The sequence below is a fragment of the Nicotiana attenuata genome, unplaced genomic scaffold (assembly GCF_001879085.1).
Source record: "Nicotiana attenuata strain UT unplaced genomic scaffold, NIATTr2, whole genome shotgun sequence".
Taxonomy (NCBI): Eukaryota; Viridiplantae; Streptophyta; class Magnoliopsida; order Solanales; family Solanaceae; genus Nicotiana; species Nicotiana attenuata.
In genome coordinates, this window is record NW_017670508.1 from 137,794 (window position 1) to 160,459 (window position 22,666).

The following is a 22,666-nucleotide window of genomic DNA, read 5'->3' on the forward strand; positions in this document are numbered from 1 at the left end:
TATTGCCTTAGCTGGTAGCTGAGAGTACCATGTTAAGGCCCCTCCTATCAACGTCTCGCCAAACTTCTTCAGTAGTACCGACGGTACCTGTTCCTTTGATAGGTCGTTGCCCTTCACAGCGGTGACGTAGTGGATCAGATGATCCTCGGGATCAGTGGTTCCGTCATATACCCTTAAGTAGGGTGGCATCTTGAAGGTTTTTGGGGTGGAGTGAGGGGCGGCTTCTTTAGTGTATGGTTGTTCAACGAACCTTCCCACGTCGCGTTTTGGTAGCAACTTGGGGGCACCGGGGATCTTGTCGACCCTCTCCTGATGTTCCTTCATCTGATCGCGGAGCGCCTTGTTTTCATTTTCCATTTCTTCCATCTTCTTTAGGATGGCCGTTAGCGTGCTATCGTTGGTCTGTGTCTCGATGGGTTCGTTATTTGCTAGTGCAACTTCCAGTTCGCCCACGGCAGCAGTGGTATCTACCGTTGGTGTACACTTGATGTTACTTTGTGGTGACCTCTCAACCAAGCCACTCAGAGTGCTTGTTAGCCATCTTTCCAGTAGCTTCTTGACCGCTGAGGGTGCTTCCGTAGCCGCAGAAGTGGAAGCTCCCTTTTCGTGCAAGATCGTCAGATCTTCGGATGGGGAAGGTGAGATCTCCGCACCCGATGTGATACTAGGGGTTGCATTCAGGATGCCATCGTCACTGGCCTCGTTGAGAGGGCCAAGGAGATTGGTAGTGACACCCAATATAGCTTTTGATCTTGGGTTATTCTCAGCCATCTTTTGTGTTTGTGTGGTTTAGAGAATAGTTGGTTGTTCTCTAGGTGGATACTATGATTTTGATTCTCGAAATCCCAATAGATGGCGCCAAATTGTTTGGCTCAAAAGTTAACAATATACTTTGTAAGCTAGAAAACAATCAAAAGTAAGAAAAGGGTAAATCGTAACCAAATATAATAAACCTAGAGATGCAAAGATGATATTCTTGTTGTAGATCTAGTATTGCAAAGTGATAATATGAACTTAATAAGATATGTTCGTTTGAGGTAGAGATAGAGAGAGAAAGCCTGAAAATGAGAGAGTTGTATTAGATTAGAATCCTCCTCTTTACAATGTGAAGGTCTCCTTTATATAATAAGAGACCTTCCTCGAAAGAATAAAAAAGTTACAAAGACAGGTAACGTCTCCCTAGTGAAGACACTGAGTCCTAAATGATGTCGCTTTTGTCCCCACGTCCGAGTCGTACCCGCTACGTTAGTCGACGTACACTCACTGGGCGTGCCCACTGGCGTAGAGATGCTGAGGGTCAAATTTGACCCTATACACCAACACATTTATCATTCATCAGAAAAATAAATTCTGAAGTTTTTCTAGGTCTCAACCTTATCGAAATTGTAATGGTTATTCAACAAAAAATACTAATGTAATACTCCGTCTAAGGGGTAGATGTAGAATTTTAGAGACGGGTTTAATTGAATCTATACCTTTAAATGCGGAGTATAAATCTATATGTAAACATATACTAAAATTGCAAAAATAGTAGATATGAACTCATACCTTTAAAAATATAATGGGTTTAATATTAAAAATCTTAAAAATTAAACCCATAAAATTTAAATCTTGAATTCGCCTCTGCTCCATCTGGCATTTGGAGTACTTTGATTGATTCTTTTTCCAATCGTACTTTAGTGCATGCCACGCAAAAAGAGCATAGAGTAAAGCTAATTCTCAGCCTTCACTAACATACCATAAGCTTGCAACTTGCGAATAAAGACAAAAGAAATTGGTTTGCCTTCATTAACAATTTATAGCCTCCAAATAGTAAAAAATTTGGGCCTTTGTCTAACATTGTCATTCCATTTTTAGCATGAGGAACATTCTTCTCAACCCACACACCTATTCTTCCAAGATTTAATGAGTAAAGATGGATCTTTTTTGGTCCATGAAATGGCGGCATCTTAAAGCAACACCATTAGATCAGTCAAAGTTTTGTACACCGCTTGTTATAGCACTACAATATGGCCGGCTACCCTTTGTTATTCTCCTTCATAGATATTAGATCGGCAACCTTTTTTCCTTGTCCATTGTGAAAATTAAATCCTATCCAATATAATCTTGTATGAGATCACGTTCTTGTTATGATTTCATGCCGGCTTCGTTGGCTGCTCAATGCAAAAATGTCAATGTTGTATAAATGAACCTAAAGGTAGTATTGTAGCACTTCTATTAAAGAGCATATTTCGTTTTTTAAATTGTTTAAAGTTTAACGGCCTCTTACAGAAATGCAAGCTAAGGCTGCGTATAATAAACACTTGTGGTCCGATCCTTCCCCAAATCCCACGTATACGGGAGCTTAGTGTACCGGACAACCCTTTTAAAGTTATTTAAAATGTAGTTAATTTTGACAAACTTCATATTAAAGTACTCCTATTGCTTTTTCTTCTTATTCGGAGCTTCGTTTTTAAAAGTTGGACTACGTCAAAGCGTAACTTCATACCTAAAGATATGAAATTTAAAAAATTAAAGGTCAAGTTAAGACTTATGCAGAAATTTCAAATCCGAGATTTCAACTTCAAACCCGTATGAAGTTGATTTTAAATGGCTAAACTTTAAAAACTCTCTAAATACGGCTATTTGTGCAGTTCGACCGTCAATGTTGATCCATTACTGTTTGATCCTTCCATCCTGTTCAAACTTTAAAAGTTTAAAGGGTTGGATGAACGAGAATATTTGGTTGTGTCAATCCAAAGTAAACCATCTAATAGACGGATTATTTGCATCGTATGGTCTTTTCAAGATACTCATTAAATTCAATTTTTTCTTAGCTAAATAAATTAAAATATTATATTTTTCTTATCGACAAAATTTAGGAAACTTACGCAAATGTCCCAAATAAATCTCAACTTACCAATCTCTAATCATTAGTCATAAACTTACCAAAACTAGCCAAGCACATATAAAAATTGAAAACTAAATAAATAAGGTTCTTTCTCTCAAAGAATCACATGCAAAAATCACCTTCCATATTTTTAAGCGTGATTAGCAACATTAGATGCAAGACGGAAAGGAAATTTCATGGATGAGGTAGCAAATAAGGTGATCAAATACAAAAATAAAATACAATATTCCAAAAATCTAAGCAAAAAATGAACTTTTTCAATGGGTATAGTTGAAATTCATTGAAAACATATAGATAAGTTAAAAGAAGATTGGAGGTGATTTGGACGGAGTTTATATCAAAATTCGTAATTAAATCGAGTTAAAAAAATTCTTCTGCGACACATGTATCACGCATGTATCTCACACACAGGTATACATGGATATACATGTGATACACAATTGATACAAATATGATACATATGCGATACACAAATGATACACATATATCATTTTTTTTCATGTTCAGTTTTTACTTCGAATTTTTCAATTCAAACCACCTCAAAACTTCACCAAATCATCCCAAAACTGAGATTCAAGCTCCTTAAGATGTACCCAATATATTCTAATAACACCCACTCAAAAGAAAGCAAAAATTTGACATTTTTTTGCTACAAATAGCTAATTGGCTATTAGTAATATTTTATGAATTGATCAATTTTTGTAATGAGATACTTATAAATGGACATAGCTGGTAGTTTCCCCAAAATATACCCTACTGAGCTGAACATTATCTAAAGAATTGCCTAAAAAGGCCATTTGTGCAAATGTCCGAATTAAATCTCTCGGTTTGGATTTTGGAAACAACAATAGGAAACGGAAGAGAATAAAGGAAAATCGAATAGGTAGACAATGACTCAGAAACACAAATAGAAGCCGGAGGGCGGATACCTCATTGGCCAAACCGGCCGTCGGCATCGAATATCTCTTTGTTTTGCTCAATCGCCAAATCCAACGATTGGAATATGAACAAGGTCCATCACTTTCTGATCAAAGTCAGTTCAATTTCACTTGCATTTATACATGTTCATTTTCGGATTTTGAACAGTTAAACTCAATGAATTTGTGGCACTCGTAGATTAAAATATAGATATGTCTTTCATCAGAACTGTGATCGTGTAAAACAAGACCAATATTGCTGAAATTAAGCTGGCGGATTAATTCTTTCCCTCACAATAGTTACTTGAAGTTTTTCTAAGGTAAATTTTCGGCCAATCATCTCTAAGCGGAGGGTATAGTTCTTAGAAGTTACAGTTCAAATTATTGTTTCACGAGTTCAAATCTGAATTGCTTTCTACTACTTTTGGTATACTTAAACCTATCCTGCTCGCCTATTAACCAGTGAAGCAAAAAAAAAAAAAAAAAAAAAAGGTAATTGTGCTCCATGATGCATTGCTAATTTATGCTCCTCTTAAACTAATTGATGAGTCAATGTTTCAATAACAGATTCTCTTCTGATAACTATGTTGTGCGGACTTTCCAAAATGATGTCGTACCCGTGTCTGGATCCTCCAAAAATATCCGACACGCACCCGGCAACATTTTCAGAGAGTCCGAGCAACATAGTCTGGTAATGGGTACCTGATATTAGAGAGTCTTTCGATAGTCTGGTAATAATGGTGAGTGCTGTGGATATATGCTTACTATCTGTTTGATGAAAGCTGGGTTGATAATTCAAGGTCTAGGAATCAATATGCTCTGTTAACACTTAACAACTGAACACTTTGTAGTATTACCGTTTCCCTCGTGGAACTTATGCCATATGGCGCATTCCTTATGCTGAGCTATATTCTTGCTTCAAAATATCATTTGCTCTTTTTACTTTTTTTGGTCAGGGGCAGGATATTGGGGACAACTTTTTTCTTTGACTGTGCAGGAATATGGACAAAACACGTGCATCTGAACACTCGCAAATGCCTTTTGTAGTTCTGTCCCAGTAAGAAGTTTGTAAGGTGTCACGAAAGTATTTCTTGTATATAACAATAGCAAAACTGAGAATTCAAGCTAGCAAGTCGAATTTTTTTAAAAAGCACTCTTTGACACACTTGACATAGTAACAACATTAAGAAACGAGGTCCCACAGAATGAAGGGATATAATTACTGAATGAATACGATTGTGGCTAACACCTGAACCCTAAAAGGAGCATTTTCTATGACAGTACGAAACCACTAGCCATTTGACCTAATTCATGACAAGCTTACCATGAGAGGGTGGGACGCTGGAGAATGAATTCAAATTCCTACAGGCCAAGGGATTAGTTGAATGCATAAATTATGCAGGTACTTTTCTTTGTTAGTTGCCATTCTTCCTCTCTGTTTTTCGCACTTGTCATTAAGTTTCCTCGCCAATTCAATGATAGAACAACAAAGTTGGATCTTAGAAATGCTTAGTTATTCATGCTGAAGTGATGGTGTACATTATAAGTATCTTAGTTAGGATCAGATTTCGGCAAGAAGTTTGACCATGTTTGGTCGTGGAGAACATTTTGCCAATAGAGGCTGAACCTTTGGTGAAAGTGTGAATCCAGTACCTTCACTCATGTCGATGGACCCCCTGTTAGGCTTTTCCCACTCAAAGCATTGAAGAAGTGAGCCCAGTGCCAACCCAATGACATGAAATGCTAGGTTCTCACCCGGGCAACCCCTCCTTCCTGATCCAAACGGGATAAACTTGCAGCCCTCTTTGATACCTTCAAAGCCTATAAATCTCTCAGGATTGAACTTTTCTGGGTCCTCCCATACCTTAGGGTCATGATGTATGCCCCATGCATTCACTAATAGAACTGTTCCACGCGGAATTCGATACCCTGCAACCTTGCACTCTTCTGATGAAAAGTGAGGCACAAGTAAAGGGGCTGCTGGATGCATCCGCAGTGTCTCGTTGATGATGCATCGGATGTAAGGAAGTTGAGCCAAATCGGATTCATCAATTAGGCGGTCTTGTCCAACATGATTGTCAATTTCAGCCTGTGCCTTCTTTAAAATTTCTAGATTGTCAAGTAAGTGTGAAAAAGCCCATTCTAGTGTTACAGCTGAAGTTTCTGATCCAGCTTGGAGTAGGACCTGCATGCATAAGAAAACAAATTGTATAATTTAGTCACAACATTTAAAGGAACAGTAGATATAGACAGAGCACAGACACTCTAAAGAGCCAACGACTTTGAAAGATCCAATATAGCTTTCATTTCAAGATCTACATCCTAGGTGAGGCATAAGTAGAATTAAATTAGTCAATATCACCTGCCTATACTGTGTATATTTTAAGAAACTTATCAGCAGTATACCTATCTATGTCAAGTGCCATCTGAAACTTAATCATAGTATTAACTCAAGATAACACCAGCAAAATAATGAATGGCCATCAAGAATAAAGATTCCAGTGATAAGATGACTTTTTTCACATGCAACAAAAGCATGCTGAAAATAATCATCTGAGTGGATTTTCATATACAAAAAAGAAATCATGTAGATTTCTGATAGTCTTACCAACATTAAGTTTCTAATTGTTTCATCTGTGTAGTATCCGGGGTCTGTTTTCTGTAAATCTAACAAGACCTCCATGATAGTTTTCTTCTTCCCTGCCACAACCTCTGCGGAAGGAAAAGAACCACTAGTCTTTAACTGACGATGCTCTTCTATTTCCTTTTTCATAAAGTTATCCCTCTTCTCCTGTACTTCCATCATCTTTTCCTCAACACTATGCAACCCAAACCACCTCATGAATGGCAAGAAATCCAAAATATTAGCCTTTGGAGCAGTGGTTAATGTATCCTTTGATATCTCCTGGAATAGCTTAGCTTCTTTCGAGTTCTCTACTTTCTCTCCGTAGTACCTTTTTCCTGCAATCATTCTTGATATCACATTGAAGGTGAAGTTAAAAAGAGATGATTTCATCTCTACAATATTTTCCGAACTTTCTATGGAGACTCGAAAGAGTCTACGAATCAGGTAGTTTATTTCATCAGAACGGATGCTTGAGAGTGTCTGAATTCTATAGGAAGATAGAACTTCAAGAGAGGAAATTCTTCGAAGATTTCTCCAGTGCTCTCCATAGGAGGACCAGGCGAGGCTGGTAAAATTATACCCGAAATACTTGCCACTGAGAAAATCAGGGCGATTAGCAAAGATGATATCATTTTTGGTAAAACATTCCTCTGCTGCTGAAGGTGATGAAACAAGGAGGACAGGCCGAGAGCCAAACTGAAGAAAGACTACTGGACCATAACGATTTGAGACTTTGAATAAGGCTCTGTGGAAAGGTTTACCCAATAAGTAGAGGTGGCCAATGAAAGGCAGTGCTGGAGTTGGGCTAGGAGGAAGGTTTTTTAGCTTGTGAAGAAAATGATGGGTGATGATATAAAGAACAAAGAACAGAACTGGGAAATACAGATAAAGACTGTCCATGGATCATTAAAAAGAAATGATGAAGATGATGAATATTGTAGTATTAAGCCTGATAATTGTCTAGTTTTATTAGCTTGAATTAAGATCTGTGCAGCTTAGACAAGAATACTATTATTAAAACCTGGTTTTGTTTTCTAAATTAAACAAGAAGTCTCTGCAGTCTAGTTATTTGTTTAATCCCTAATAATGTAGGTTAGTTGTAGAAATTGATTTTTTAAAGAAAGGTATCATAGTGAACGAACAAGAAGGAATTAAATACTACAAAGAAAGTAAACATCCCATAAAGAGGGCCTTTGTATTCATTTAGGCAATGGATGATTGATGACGAATGGCAAGACGCAATTTCTGGCTGTACTCTAATTTTGGTTCATTTGTCCAGGGTAGACAACATAGGATGTCTAGGGACAACTTGTGCGCACCTTGATTACTTTACTAGGTACTTGCTATGTTTGATTTTTGCAGATATCAAGAAGGGATTAACTTCTTCTTTTCAAAGTTGCCCTTGGAGTAAAGAGCCTAAGAGTAATTTGTTATATTTCCAATGAGCAAAGTAAGGTTAATATGATCAATTTCATTATTAATTAATGCTAAAAGCTAAATTCCTTAATATATGTGAAAATACTTAAAGTGGACCAGAAGGAGTATATCCATTAACATAGGTAACTCCTAAATAGATTTAGGAGTTTGTCTCTATCAGAATTTGAACTTTTAATTTCCTATTGTTTTTATCCACTTCATTGACTGGTACGCCATGCTACTCGACACGCTTCTGCATCTTGATTTCAACGTTGTAATGGCATGTGATACAGCTTACGTTTTGCCTCTTTAAACGTTTATTGTTTGTTTGTGTATTGTTACTGGTTGATAGGAACGTAATCCATTTAATATGAGACTGCAGAAATCTAAATCTAGTCTATATGATAAACAAAAGGCACTTGACTTTTTCCTGTATTATTTATTTTATTTCTCTTTTTTCTACTTTCTTTACCTAATTCATTTCAGGTAAAGCGTCATACGTGATTGAACAACTCCTAAATAGATTTAGCTTGAGATAACATGGTAGGGACCATCACAGTATTAAGTGTAAATTTGTCATATGCATGCATAAGAGTAGAGTTAAAAAGAAAGTCAACCTGCTGCTTCTTTTTTTATTTCTTCTCCCCCACCTGCCCTTTTTTAATTAAGGTTATAATCCCCAAATTATAACTCATCAATGTCGAACAAAGGGAAGGCAAAGTGGTCTACGAAATTAATAGGAGAATTACAAGGAGCTAATAAGTGATGCAAAAACGATCTCTTACTTCATGTGTTGCTCTTTAAGTTTATATCTCTTGCTTCATATGTTTTTTTGGCCTATTTTAAAAGTAGAATTACACGCAAACTTCAATGTGCAACAGCTGTCCGTTTGAAGTAAAAAATCAATTAATTTACTAACAACCTTTCCAACTATACAAAATAATCGTTACTCTTTGTGGAAATGAGTTCTCTTCTCGGTATTTTTAGCCATTCCTCCATAAAGATCTGAAACCAATCCCTTTTTCCTTTTGTTTTTTTATATCCTCATTCCTTTCCAGAAGTGGCCATTGTTTACCGGACTCCTGTTGTATCCTGTTCTATAACATATCAACCCACGACTTTCTGCCAATTGCTGAACTCTTACTTGCTTTCAAAGAATTTAACAACATAGAGGTATGGCCAAGCAAGGTTGGAGCTAGAAGCCCGCCTACAGGTTGGGTCGAACTTATTAGCTTTTGCTTAAACAATATTTTTTGTATTTAAAAATTCATTAAATATGTACAAATATTAAATTTAGAACACAGTTATCAGCACTTGAAGTCGTCGTTCTAAAATCCAAAATCTATAAAGTTGAAATCCTAGCCCGTCTGTGGCCAAAGGATACTAACAACATTCCATATATGAAGCAAAGGCAAAGAACCGTCGTATTAATAGTTGGTTAGAAAAACTAGCTGTGATTACAACAAGTAATTATCAGTAAATGTAAAAATAACCGTATCACCCTCTATTAATCTGAATGAAAGAAATGGAAACTAAGTTTAGGAAGAAATCTTAAAACTTTGCAGCACAGAGCTTTAGTGAAGACATTGCAACAGGTTGTATCTTGTACCCCAAGAGACATGAAAATCACCTTGACCAATCTTCTTGGACTCATTTTTGGTTTTATTTCTCAGGACCAGTCCGAGAATTAGGCAGTAGAGTGCGAATCAAATTTGAGAAAGAAGAGGCACAATAGTTGGTCGAGGACGAAAATTAGCTACCAAGGGTAGAGCTTTAGGTGAAGTGAAATCACCCAATTCGCTCATGTCTTCCTTTTCCTTATCAATCCTTTCCCATTCAAAGCACTGAATCAGTCATCCCAGTGCCAAGGCGATCATATGCATGGCTAAGTTTTCGCCAGGACTTCCCCTTCTCCCTGACCCAAAAGGCAACCATTTGTACTGATTCTCATTGTCTTTTCCCATTTCTATATCTTCAAATCTTTCTGGCCTAAATACTTCTGGGTCACCCCAAACCTTTTCGTCATTTTGTATCGCCCACGCGTTCACTAGTGCAATCTTTGGATGATTAATGTGGCAGGAGCAATGGGACTACTGGGTGCATCCTTAGTGTCTCCATGATGATTAGTTTGAGCAAATGTAGCTGAGATACATCTGATTCATCCATCAAACGTTGTTGTCCGACAACGTTTTCAGTTTCAGCCCTTGACTTCTTTAGGATTTCTGGCTTGTTTTGGTAATTGCAGAAAATCGAGCTATGAAAGAAGAATTTGTGCAAATAAACCCTAGAATTAGAAAGAGAAAAGAGAGAGCTTTTATTCCATAGTCAATGTTTCCGGAAAATACAGAATGCTCTCTTATGTTCTAGACTATTCTTATTTCTATATATATACATGAGCTATTATCAATTGTACATGGACTAAACTGTAATAAGAGAAAGATATAGTATAGTTAAGTGGGCTGCTGGGTATGAGTTGGTGTTGGGCCTGAATTTGGGCTTCCGTTAACACCCCCCTTCAAGCTGGAGGGTGAAAACACTCCTAGCTTGCCCAATAGAGAATGATGAAGAGGACCATGCAATGCCTTGGTCATAATGTCAGCCAGCTGAGCAGAACTGCGAACAAATTGGAGAGAAATCAGACCAGAAGAAAGACAATCACGAACATAATGGCAATCCACCTCGATATGCTTCATCCGCTCATGAAAAACAGGATTCTTTGCAACGTGCAAAGCAGCCTGACTGTCACAGAATACAGGAACAGGAGCAGTAATAGAAAGCCCAAGATCACCAAGAAGTCTAACAAGCCAAGACACTTCAGCGGCAACCTTTCTCAAAGCCCTATACTCTGCTTCAACAGATGAAAGGGAAATAGTAGGTTGTTTCTTACTCTTCCAAGAGATAGGACAACCACCAAGAGTAATAAAAAAACCAGTGACAGATCTCCTCGAGTGAGCACAAGTTGCCCAGTCAGAATCAGAAAAAGCAGCAAGGGCAAAATCAGGTGTATTGGACAGAAGTACCCCCTGAGCAGGAGCAGTCATTAGATATCTCAACACATGTAAGGCAGCTAACATATGAGGAACCCTGGGAGTCTGGAGAAATTGACTCAAATGCTGAACAGAGTAGGCAACATCAGGCCTAGTATGCTGTAAGAAATTCAACTTGCCAACTAGTCTCCTGTAAATACTAGGGTCTGGAAGAGGGTCACCCATGTCAACTGTCAGTTTAATAGAAGGATCCAAAGGGGTGGAAAGAGGAGAAAGATGAGAACATTTGAACTCCTCCAATAAATCTGAAGTATATTTGTGTTGATGCAGCACATAACCATCAGGGTGAGAGGAAACTTCAAGACCCATAAAATAGTGGACCAAACCAAGGTCTTTGATTTTAAATTGATCATCTAGAAACTGTTTTAAGGCAGTCATTTCAGCAATATCAGAACCAGCAAGGAGGATATCATCCACATAGACCACAAGGATGACCAAAGAAGCACCAGAAGATTTGGTGAATAAGGAGTAATCATTTTTGCTGGCAATATAGCCTCTGGATAGCAAGGCATCAGACAGCTTAGAGAACCACTGTCTGGAAGCCTGCTTGAGGCCATATAAAGATTTCCTGAGCTTGCAAACTAAAGGAGAAGCAGTGGAAGAAGAAGATGAAGAGATCTGAAGACCAGGAGGGATTCTCATATACACCTCTTTATGGAGATCCCCATGAAGGAAAGCATTATTGACATCAAGCTGAAAACAGTCCAATGTCTCTTGCAGCCAAGGAAAGGAGACATTTAACTGTGGTGAGCTTGACAACTGGAGAGAATGTCTCATTATAATTAATACCCTCCTTTTGAGTATCACCCCTTATGGCAAGCCTGGCTTTATATCTTTCAATAGGTCCATCAGACCTTTGCTTAATCTTATATACCCACTTACAGGGAATGGCCTTCTTATAAGAAGGTAGGGGGACAATATCCCATGTATGGTTAGCCTCAAGAGCTTGAAATTCCTGTAGCATGGCCTTCTGCCAAGCAGGATGAGGGGCAGCCTGCTGGTAATACTGAGGCTCAGCATGTGCAATTCAGAGGTAGAAACCTTGTGATTCAAGGAAACATGTGGGGAAGAGGATGGGAGAATAGAAGAGCAAACATAATCTAAGAGATATGAAGGTAGGTTGGTAACTCTGCCTGATTTCCTGATGGCAGGAAGAGGAGGAGGAGGAGAATTGGAAGGAAGAACAGGAGAGGATGTAGAGGAAGTATGAGGAGGTGCCAAGGGAGAAGAAACATAAGGTGCTGGGGAAGGAAGGGCAACAGGGGAGAGATCAGAATTAGCAAAAACAGGGGGAGAGGAGACACAAGGTGCTGTGGGATCAGAGTCAACAAAATCAGTGGGAGGAGGAGGGAAAGGAGAGGAAGGGGGAAGGTGGTAGGAAAGATGTGTTCATGAAAGAGCACATCTCTAGAGAAAAAAATAGAATGGTTAGAAAGATTAAGGAGCTTATAACCCTTTTTCCCACAGGGGTATCCCAAAAACACACAAGAAATAGCTCTAGGTTTGAATTTATCCCTGCCATGCTTAGGAGTGGTGGCATAGCAAAGGCATCCAAAAGATCTCAAATGATCAAAAGAAGGGGGATAGTCATGTAGTTTTTCAAATGGAGAAATGTTATGAAGGACAGTGGAAGGTAATCGATTAATCAGATAAGTGGCTGTGAGAACACAATCACCCCAATACTTGAGGGGAAGTTTAGATTGGAACAAAAGGGCCCTAGACACTTCCAACAGATGTTTGTGTTTCCTTTCAACCACTCCATTTTGTTGAGGGGTATGAGGGATACTAGTCTGATGGAGAATGCCATTGGCAGAAAAGAATTGTTGGGCTTCAGAACTAGTACCTAACTCATAGGCATTGTCAGATCTAAAAGATTGGACATTTGAGTTGAAATGAACTTTCACCATTGCATGAAAAGCCTTGAGCACAGAAAGGGCATTACTTTTGCATGACAATAGGTGAGTCCAAGTGACTCTGGAAAAATCATCCACTAAAGTTAAAAAATATCTAAATCCATTGTAAGTCTGAGTATTGTATGGGCCCCAAATGTCAACATGAACAAGTTGAAAAGGGGTAGAAGAATGAATAGAGCTTTCAGAGAATGGCAATCTGTGTTGTCTTGCCATTAGGCAAATGTTACAGGAGAATGATTGTTTATGTGAGATCTTATCAGACAAAGAAGAAATGGATTTCATTCTATTAAAAGGAACATGACCCAATCTTTGATGCCAAATAACATCATTTTTATTAAGATCAGAAGAGTTGTTAGTACAATTTGTAAAAGGAACAGTTATAGGAGAAGGATTAACACTATAAGAAGCACTAGAATTATTACATTGGACAGAATGAGAAACATTGATAGGAAAAGAAACAAACATAGAAGATGAAGTCATATTAGGATGCAGGAAATACAACCCATTTGCAGCTTTACCAATTTCCAGTGGCCTCCTCAGAGAAGGACCCTGTAAAATACAGGCAGAAATGGTAAGAATTGCAATGCATCTGAATTGAACAAGAAGTTTGTGAATAGATATGAGATTGAAGTGAAAAGAAGGAACTAACAGAACATTATGTAAGATCATGTCTGGCCTGAGTTCCATAGACCCAGTAGATATGACCTTTACTTTGTATCCATTAGGTAAAGTTATTAAGAAAGGAGTAGTGAGTGGTGTTAAATTGGTTAAAAGGTGTTTGTGTGGTGTCATGTGGTTAGTGGCACCTGAATCTAGAATCCAAGGATTTGAACCTAAGTTTGAAACTACACATGCATGAAAAGCAGCAGAATGCACTTCAGGATGATTAAACACACCTGCAAAGTGAGCAAAACCAATGTTTTCTGAGGCAGAACTATCAGGATGTATAACAGGAGGATGATTCAGCTGTTGAAACAGAGTCATGAGATGGTCATATTGTTCCTTGCTGAAGCCATGACCAGTGATCTCAGAAGATTGACCATGAATGTGAGTATGGTGAGGAAAAGGACCTTCAGATTGCACACAAGCAGCAGTCCTTTTGCTTTTGGTAAACTTGAAGTCAGGAGGAAAACCATGTAATTTGTAACACTTCTCAATGCTATGACCAGTCTTTTTGCAGTATTTGCAAGACAACTGAGAGGAAGAGCCTGAACCTCTCTTTTGATCAAACTGGAACCTTTGAGTATAAGGCCTAGCAGATGTCTGGACAGGACTGCTAGAAGCATTGAAAGAGGCTGACTCATTTGAAAAGCTGGATATAGGAGCTGAAGTCTCCTTTTGCTTTTCATCATGTTGAAGCATAGAATAGGCTTTGCTTAGGGATGGAAGGGATGACATCATCAAAATATTGCTCTTGCAAGTAGAATAGGACTCATTTAAACCACTAAGGAATTGGTATATTTTCTGTTGCTCAATGAATTTTGGTAAGGCTCCACATGTGCATACTGGTCCTACATAGGCAGTACTAAGTTCATCCAAAAGACCCCTCAATTTTGTAAAGTAAGTAGCTATGTCTAATGGTCCTTGTGAAGCAGCACTGATTTCCCTTTGTATTTGAATATATTTCGAACCATTTGATGTACCAAATCTTTCATTTATATCATCCCAAATGTCTTTAGCAGTGTCAAACCCCATAACATTATTTGCTATATCTTTAGACAATGAATTTGTTAACCATGCAATTACCATGTCGTTGCATGTTTCCCAAAAGGGGTAATAGGGAGAATTAGCTAGAGGTTTAGTGACTTTTCCTGTTATGAGCCCTAGTTTGTTTTTAGCGGAGAGGGCAGTAAGCATATTCTTACGCCAAATAACAAAACCATTCCCATCAAAAGGTGGAGACACTAAGTGTGTTCCAGGACTATCCGATGGATGAACATAGAATGGATGAGATGGATTTATGGTGAACTCATCAAAACCAGCTGTCACAGAGGAAGAACTAACTTCTGGACTTCCCATGACTTAACCCTAGATTTTGGAAATTTCCAAATTGATACGAGAAACACTCGATTTTCACCTAAATGTACAGGAAAATAAGGAGAATGTTACCGTCCTTCTTTGCAACCTAAAGAAGGTGAGGCCTTGAAGTCAATAATCCCGCTAAATCGGTGAGAATGAAGAAGATACCAGAGCAAAGTGCGGGAGAACGGAAATGACCAGAATTGTCGTAAGAATCTCCAATAGTTGCAACACAGGGTCAGAAAAACGCCTTATTCCCAAATCTTCACTTCAAAATGTGATTTCAAATGAGATCGACAGAACCGAAAAAGTTCATGAGAATCGATGAGGGTAACATCGATCGAAAGAGGAGATCAAGGATCATCGATTCCTTGCTCTGATACCATGTTAATTGCAGAAAATCGAGCTATGAAAGAATAATTTGTGCAAATAAACCCTAGAATTAGAAAGAGAAAAGAGAGAGCTTTTATTCCATAGTCAATGTTTCCGGAAAATACAGAATGCTCTCTTATGTTCTAGACTATTCTTATTTCTATATATATACATGAGCTATTATCAATTGTACATGGACTAAACTGTAATAAGAGAAAGATATAGTATAGTTAAGTGGGCTGCTGGGTATGAGTTGGTGTTGGGCCTGAATTTGGGCTTCCGTTAACATGTTGAGCAGACGAGCTATTGTCCACTCCATTGCATCTACTGAATGCAGCAGTTAAAAATGTGCCAAATAACATATTCAAGTTGGTCAATTGGTTTCTTCTTTAATGAAAATTAGAGTTAGTTTGAGGCATAGTCATTATAACAGTAAAGTCATACATTAGTTTTTATCATGTAAAGTGAACTTTATCCACTATATAACAGTAAAGTCATTGAACTTTCACCATTGTAAAGTTGAAGTTATAAAACTATGTTTTGCTGAATTAAAAATCATTGAACCTTTCTCATTATAATAGCAAAATTACTTAACTTTATCCACTATAATGACTAAATGTACTAATGAGTAAAGCTCAGTTACCACACATGAAACTAATCTAGGATAATTACGCTATAATTATTTAATTCTTACCATCATACGGCTCCTGATCATTTCATCTGTATAGTACTCAAGATCTGTTTCTTGTAGTGATAACAAGATCTCAGTCATAGTTCTACCTCCGTTTTCTTTATTATCCATATTAGTAGACCTCATCTCTCAAAATCCTTTGATCCATTCTTGCACGAAAACTTCCCTTATTTTGGCACATCTTTTCAATTCCTTCCGACCAAAACCAATGAAAGAATGGCAAAAACTCATGTTTGCTCGCCTTTGCGAGTACTTTCACTTGCTCTCCCACTATCTCCTGAAACCTGTTGCTTCCTCGGAGTCCACTACTCTTTCTCCGCAAAACCTTTTTCCAGCAAGCATCCTCGTAATCGAATTGAAGTTACCACAAACAACATACTCCTCATGTCCACCTTCTGATACAATCCATTATTCTTGCACTTGTGAAAGAGATGTTGGATCATCAAACGAACTTCATCAGTTCGAAAATTGGATAAAGTTTGCACACGAGTTGATGATAAGAGTTCGTTGGAGGCTATACGTCTAAGATTTTGCCAATGGTCACCATGGGATGACCAGGCCAGGCTAGTATAGTTGTTGCCAAAGTGTTCCAGCAATAAGGTGAGGGCGGTTTGCAAAAACAACGTCGTTGGAGGACGAGCACTGGACCATGTTTTTTTGAGAGTTTCTTGTGTAGGTAAAGATGACTGATTATTGGAAGATCTGGAAATGGGGATGGTGGAAGATTTTGGAGCTTGTGAAGGGCATGTTAAGTTAAGATATACAGTGCTAGAAACAGGGGAATAGCCAAACACATGGAGGAGAAATCCATTGAATTCTTTGGATGGCTACAATTGATTTGATTAAGCTCGACTTATTATCTAATATTAAAACCAGTTTATTGATGGAATAAATAGTTACTTGTCTTTTGTGTTTTGTTTCCACCAAAACAAGAATATCCTTTTCTCAACTAGGAATTGGATCATTATACTTGCTTATTGAACTATGTTCCTTATTGCTCTTAGCATACAAGAAATAAGAGGCAGGTTCGAATGAGGTTTCTTTACTTCGTAGCCTTAACTCTCTTATGCTTGTCAACATGAAAAATTGAAATTACAAACTTCTAAAATTTTCTTCGTTAGCTACGCCAATGAGATAACTAACAGGTTACGGGAGTAATAAGGTTGTTGAAGCGCTAGTTTAATTTGTTATAGTTATTATTGTTGTATTATGCAAATCATAGCATTTGTCATTTTATCACAAAAATGGAAAGAGTCAAAGAGGCCTTCCTTTTTATTTTCCTTTCTTTTTTTTTTTTGGTACCAGTTTCAGTTTACCGAACGAGGTCTCGAAATGAATATATTACGACAAATGAATGTGATGAAATGAATGAGATTCTCCACCCTTAAGCACTTGACCAGAGGTCTCGAGGTCGAACTGAATGGAAAATGGGAATGCTTCCCCCTTAATGAGCCCTAACATGGTGCGAATATGGATTAGTCAGCAATGTGTTTCAAATATCGGATGGTTAAATAAATAGAAAAAGAGTACACTGAGATATAATATGGTTCAAAATTGATTACATTGATATAGGTAACCAATAATAATATTCTAGTTTGGGGATGTTTGGTCAATTATGTTCAAATCTGAGAGAGGAGATTAGCCATTATAGGTCGTGGGCTACACTTGGCCACCAAAGGTTGAGCTTTAGGCAAAGTAAGTCCAGTTCCTTCAGTCATATCAACCAATTCTTCCCCAATTCGTTGCCAATCAAAGCATTGAATAATACATCCCAATGACAATGCAACCATTCGAATAGCCAATCCTTCTCCAGGACAACTCCTTCGTCCAGAACCAAAAGGCATCATTTTGTAACCATCTCTAACACCATCTAGTCCTTCAAATCTTTCTGGTTTAAACTTTCTTGGTTCATCCCATAGCTTTGGATCATTGTGAATTGCCCACAAATTCACAAGTAACATGGTTCCTCCAGGTACACGGTAGCCTCCTACGGTGGTTTCCTCTGACGACTCGTGTGGGACTAGTAGAGGTCCTGCAGGGTACATTCGGAATGTCTCGTTGATTATACAACGTAGGTAAGGTAAGTTGTTGATGTCTGACTCGTCGAGTAAACGTTCATGTCCGATGCGATCATCGATTTCATCTTGTGCTTTCTTCAAAGTTTCAGGGTGGTTTAACATTAATGATAAAGCCCATTCCATTGTCCCAACTGAAGTATCTGTACCAGCTGCTAATAGAACCTACATATACCGAAACAGTAAACAACATGAATAGGTAAATATTTGAGTAAACGTAACCCTAAAGATATTGGACTGAAGTGACACCTTGGTCTATATGCAAGTTATGCTATTTCAGAGGCAACGTAAAGAGGAAAGAAAAGGGTAAATTTCGGTGGAATCCAATATTTGTGCTATACAGCTATTCAGTAACCAATTCCAGTAAAAAAATTAGAGGAAAATCATAATTCTCTTTATTTTAATTATGGATCATTTCGTCTGCTCCCACTTTCAATGGGAACGTTTTTTTGATCCAATAGCGTCATCCATGACAGGGGCAGAGCTAGCCTTCAACTTACTAGTTTGGCTGAACCGACTGTCTTTGGTTTAAACTCTGTATTGATCTTAAGAAATTCATATAGTATGTACCGATTATTAATTTAGAATCCAGTTATTTAGAAGGGCTAGAATTCTAAACCCATAAACTTCAAATTCTGGCTCCGACTCTGTTCATCAATACACTGTCGCTACGATAGATACGTTTGAAAGGTAAGTAACGTTTTTACCTATGTTAACTAAGATGAAATAGAGTTTCGTGTTTTTGATAAATTCGGTATAATTTATATAATCTTACTCACCGTTTCATGATTTTTTTTCTACGGTTTGATTGTTTTAACTTTTAAGTATTTACATTTTATTTTATTTCTAAAAGGAACTTACTCCAACCTTTGAATGCCAAATCCAAAAGAGATTTTGATAAGATTTTGATTGAATAATTGGGACGCAATTGTTTTGGACCCTACAGGTGTTTAATTCAAACATGATACAATTAAATACGCCTCTGTCGTTTCAAAGATATTTCCTACTACTAAAATATCGCAACAACAAGTCAATAAGTCAATAAAGGAGGGAGTACTATATTTTGAGTGGTGGACAGTAGTACATTGACATTTTAAGGAGAAAAAAAAAATGATTGGATAATATTTCTCCGCTTTGATTTCATACTTACGCTTAAAAAGAAGGGAAGAAATTAATGCAAAATTGAAATAAAAGGAAAGTAGAGAACTTACAAGCATAAGGCTTCTGATGATTTCATCTTTGTAATAATCCGGTTCATTTTCTTGTAGTGTTAATAAAACTTCAATTAAACATTTCTTATTCCCTTCAATTTCTGAATCAGTAACACTACCTTCCTTCTCCATTCTCTTTCTGCAATCTTTAATTAATTCCTGCATAAACTCATCTCTGTTCTCTTGCAACACAATTAAGCTTTTCTCCAATTTTCTCACCAACAACTTCAACGCCGGCAAAAAGTCACCAATATTCGTCGCCCCGCCAATCCTGAAAGTCTCTTGCACCATGCCTTTGAATCTCGTAGCTTCTTCAATGTCCTCCACGTTCTCTCCATAATATCTATTGAAGAAATAATTAAGTAAATAAAAGTATAATCTTCTGACAGTTTAAACCTAAAATGGAGGATCCATCACATATTTCAACAATGATATCAGAGCAGACATTCATAGGTCTTGGGTTTAATTCTCACCATCAACCATTATTAATTAGTGAGAAATGTAACATATTGGATAAACAGGTACAACTAAAAGATATTATTCAAAAGATACTACATATACTTGTTTAAAAATAACGAAAATTTCACACAAATTTATGTCTGTGAGATTTCACTAAAATCTTATAAAATATCAAATTTTGAACCTAGAATTTCAAGCATTCAGAGGTTGAACACATTAAAATTAAGAGACGGTTTGGCCATAAAAACAATTTACATTTTTTCGGAAAATTTTCACGTTCTCTTTTGGAATCAGTATTTTGCCATGAAAATTTTAAAAACTCCAAAAAAATTATTTTTTCAAAAGAATTCACTTTAAAGCACTCATAAAAATTCAAAAGCTGTTCCAAATTAAATCGCATTTATGTCCAAATACAAATTTAATTTTCATTTGAATTTTTTTTCTTCACTTTTTCCAGGAATATCACATTAAATTAGGAATCCGCAATTAATAAGCGTGTTGAAAGTATAAATAAAAGTGTACTATCTTTGGTAATTAAACATTTCAAAAATACCTTTTCCCAGCAATTGTCCGCATCATAACATTCAGCATCAGCTCAAAGAACATAGACTTCATATCCACAGAATTTTCAGCCATGGCAGAGGAATTGAGCCTCTTTACCATAGATTTCACTTCATCAATACGAATCCCATGTAGCATTTGAAGACGATGAGTCGAAAACATCTCAACTGAAGTAATCCTACGCAAATTTCTCCAGTGATCTCCGTACGAACTCCAAGCCAAAGAAGTAAAATTGTAGCCTAAATGTTTTCCAGCCATCAAAAGAGGACGATTTGCGAAAATAATATCGTTTTTTGTTAAGCATTCTTCAGCTGCAGATGGTGAAGAAACCAAAAGAACTTTTCGTGAACCGAATTCGAGTAAAAGAACAGCGCCATAACGTTCGGAGATTTTGGCTAAGGTACGTTGAAGAGGTTTTTTGAAGAGATAAAGATGACCAATAAATGGGAAAGTAAGAAATGGAGCTGGTGGATTATTTCGAAATTTGCGTAGAAAATGTTTTGTGATAATGTAAAAACCTAATAGGAGAGGAACGTATAAAATTGGAATGAACATGTTAACCTTGGAATTTTGTTTTTGGGATAAAGAGGAAAATGAATGTGTTTTTGTGATAGTTTGGCATATTAGGTTGTTGTTTATATTGGGGTTTAAATGGAAGACTTGTAATGGGGGTCAATGTCGTGGTCCTCGTGGATAATGGGATAAGTTCTTTTTACCAATGTCTTAGATTTTTCTTTGGGTTCTAGAAATTTGAAGTGTAGTATATTGTTTAATAATAAATACGCTGATTTTCTTTTCTTAAAAGAAATCAGCTTACTTGCTTTGTCTAAACCTCTGTTTTAAAAGGCAGATTTGGGACTCGCCGGGGCTCACTTCGGGGCGGAGCACTCGTAAAATGCCCCTGAGCTTATGTGTGGGGCTTAGTTCCATGAGACTTATGCCTCTGCCACCGGGGCGTAAGCCCCGGACACGCCCAACGCCCAGCGTACTGGGCTCGCCTAATAGAACTTTATGCAATTGTATGTAACTAACCTTGTAAATCCTCAAATTTTCTTAATAAATTGTTGACTATTCAAAATTACTTTTTCTTAATCATAAATCATTAAGTTGAGAGTATTTTATGTCATAATTAAAATAAAAATTATTGCACATTATCCACTAAGAGTGTTATGATAGTAAATTTTAAATAAATTTTTCATTTAAAAAGTATTTATTTATTAACTTTTGTTAGGTCTTTCTATATAATAGTCCATACTTTTTTTTTATAATTTTTTTTCTAAATATATTTTTTTTCACATTTACTAGATACAATACTGAACCAGACTCAAAAGAGAAAAGAAGAGCGGATTAAAAGAGATCTCACTTTTGACGATTGAACTTACTTATTAATTTAATAACTCAGCATTAGCTAGTAACTATTTACAGATAATTAGTTATCATGGTACTGTACAGTGAATTATGTGTCACTTTATTAACTTGTTGAAACTTAAAAATAAATGATGCTAGAGAATCATATTTAAATTGTGAATTATGTTTTTATATAAATTCTCTTTCAAATAGAAAGCATATTAAATAAAACGAGTATTTTAAGAAAAATATATAATTATAATATCGAAAATACTTTCAAGATTCATTACTCCTTAAGAGATACGTATAAGATTTCGTATCGAATACATTACTTTTGATATTTGAATTGTAAAGACATTGCAGCTAATTTGCATATTATGATATATGTCATACTTTTCGCATTATTCATAGTTGAATTATAATTTATAAATATTTTAAATAGATTATTTATTATAATTTTGTGATTTTAATGTGATTTTTCTAATTATTTTTTATTTTATACTATCTTAAAATAAATTAGTAAAATTTAAAGATCCGTGGGACTTACATCCCATATCTCAGGGCTTACGCCTCGCCTCGTCAGAAGTAAAACACTTTGCGTTACGCCCCGCTTTTAAAACATTGGTCTAAACTTGTTGCCTCCGTATTTTAAAGCAAAGTGTGTTCAACCGTCTATATCAAGTTTTTGGAATTAAAAGACTAATGGAGTAATTTTGTTTCGTTTTTAATTTTTGTGATGCTAGATAGTTAACACATTGAGTACTCGCAGCCTATTGTTTAGGGACTACTCGAATATCTAAAATTGTAAAGCACGATGTGATGACCCGTCATGTCATCATGCCATATAGGTACCATTTGGCATATATTAATGCCATGTGGAAGCTTACATAAGAAGAAGGCTAGCATTTGTGAGAAGATTCTAGAGAAGTATGGACATTTCCTTAGGAAGAACCTAGATCCTTATGGATTTGCTTGGAAAGTCCTTGGGATCTTCTAGGCTTGTAGAGAATTCTAGAGAAAGCCCTTATCTTGTAAATATTAAGGACTTGTGTAATAATTATTATTTACCCACTAGCCCCTAGGAGACCAGTATATAAAGGGGGCCGTTCATTTGTAATTCAC

General features: G+C 36.8%; 3 protein-coding genes and 1 long non-coding RNA gene across 7 annotated transcripts; 1 reads left to right on the top strand and 3 right to left on the bottom strand.

Annotated features, from left to right (window-relative positions):
* The first annotated feature begins 3,709 nt into the window (after positions 1-3,709).
* LOC109240372 lies at positions 3,710-5,034 on the top strand. 4 transcript variants are annotated; one of them, XR_002070050.1, is made up of 3 exons: positions 3,710-3,923; positions 4,035-4,127; positions 4,764-5,034. It is a non-coding gene; the product is annotated as an uncharacterized LOC109240372 (long non-coding RNA). The 4 variants fall into 4 exon arrangements; XR_002070052.1 differs by having other exon boundaries at positions 3,710-3,902; XR_002070049.1 differs by having other exon boundaries at positions 3,710-4,127.
* Positions 4,934-7,577, bottom strand: LOC109240371 (isoflavone 2'-hydroxylase-like). The gene is made up of 2 exons (XM_019407001.1): positions 6,416-7,577; positions 4,934-5,992 (listed from the first exon to the last, which is right to left on the bottom strand). Exons 1-2 carry the CDS (start codon positions 7,331-7,333, stop codon positions 5,369-5,371), a joined length of 1,542 nt encoding a protein of 513 aa, XP_019262546.1. The 5' UTR covers positions 7,334-7,577; the 3' UTR covers positions 4,934-5,368.
* A 2,722-nt stretch (positions 7,578-10,299) lies between these two features.
* LOC109240364 (uncharacterized mitochondrial protein AtMg00810-like) lies at positions 10,300-11,538 on the bottom strand. Its single transcript, XM_019406994.1, has one exon. The coding sequence runs from the start codon at positions 11,536-11,538 to the stop codon at positions 10,300-10,302; it is 1,239 nt and encodes a 412-aa protein (XP_019262539.1).
* Positions 11,539-17,407: 5,869 nt separating this feature from the next.
* LOC109240373 (cytochrome P450 81F3-like) lies at positions 17,408-20,833 on the bottom strand. Its single transcript, XM_019407003.1, has 3 exons — positions 20,190-20,833; positions 19,178-19,520; positions 17,408-18,131 (listed from the first exon to the last, which is right to left on the bottom strand). Exons 1-3 carry the CDS (start codon positions 20,750-20,752, stop codon positions 17,511-17,513), a joined length of 1,527 nt encoding a protein of 508 aa, XP_019262548.1. The 5' UTR covers positions 20,753-20,833; the 3' UTR covers positions 17,408-17,510.
* Between the last annotated feature and the right edge of the window lie 1,833 nt (positions 20,834-22,666).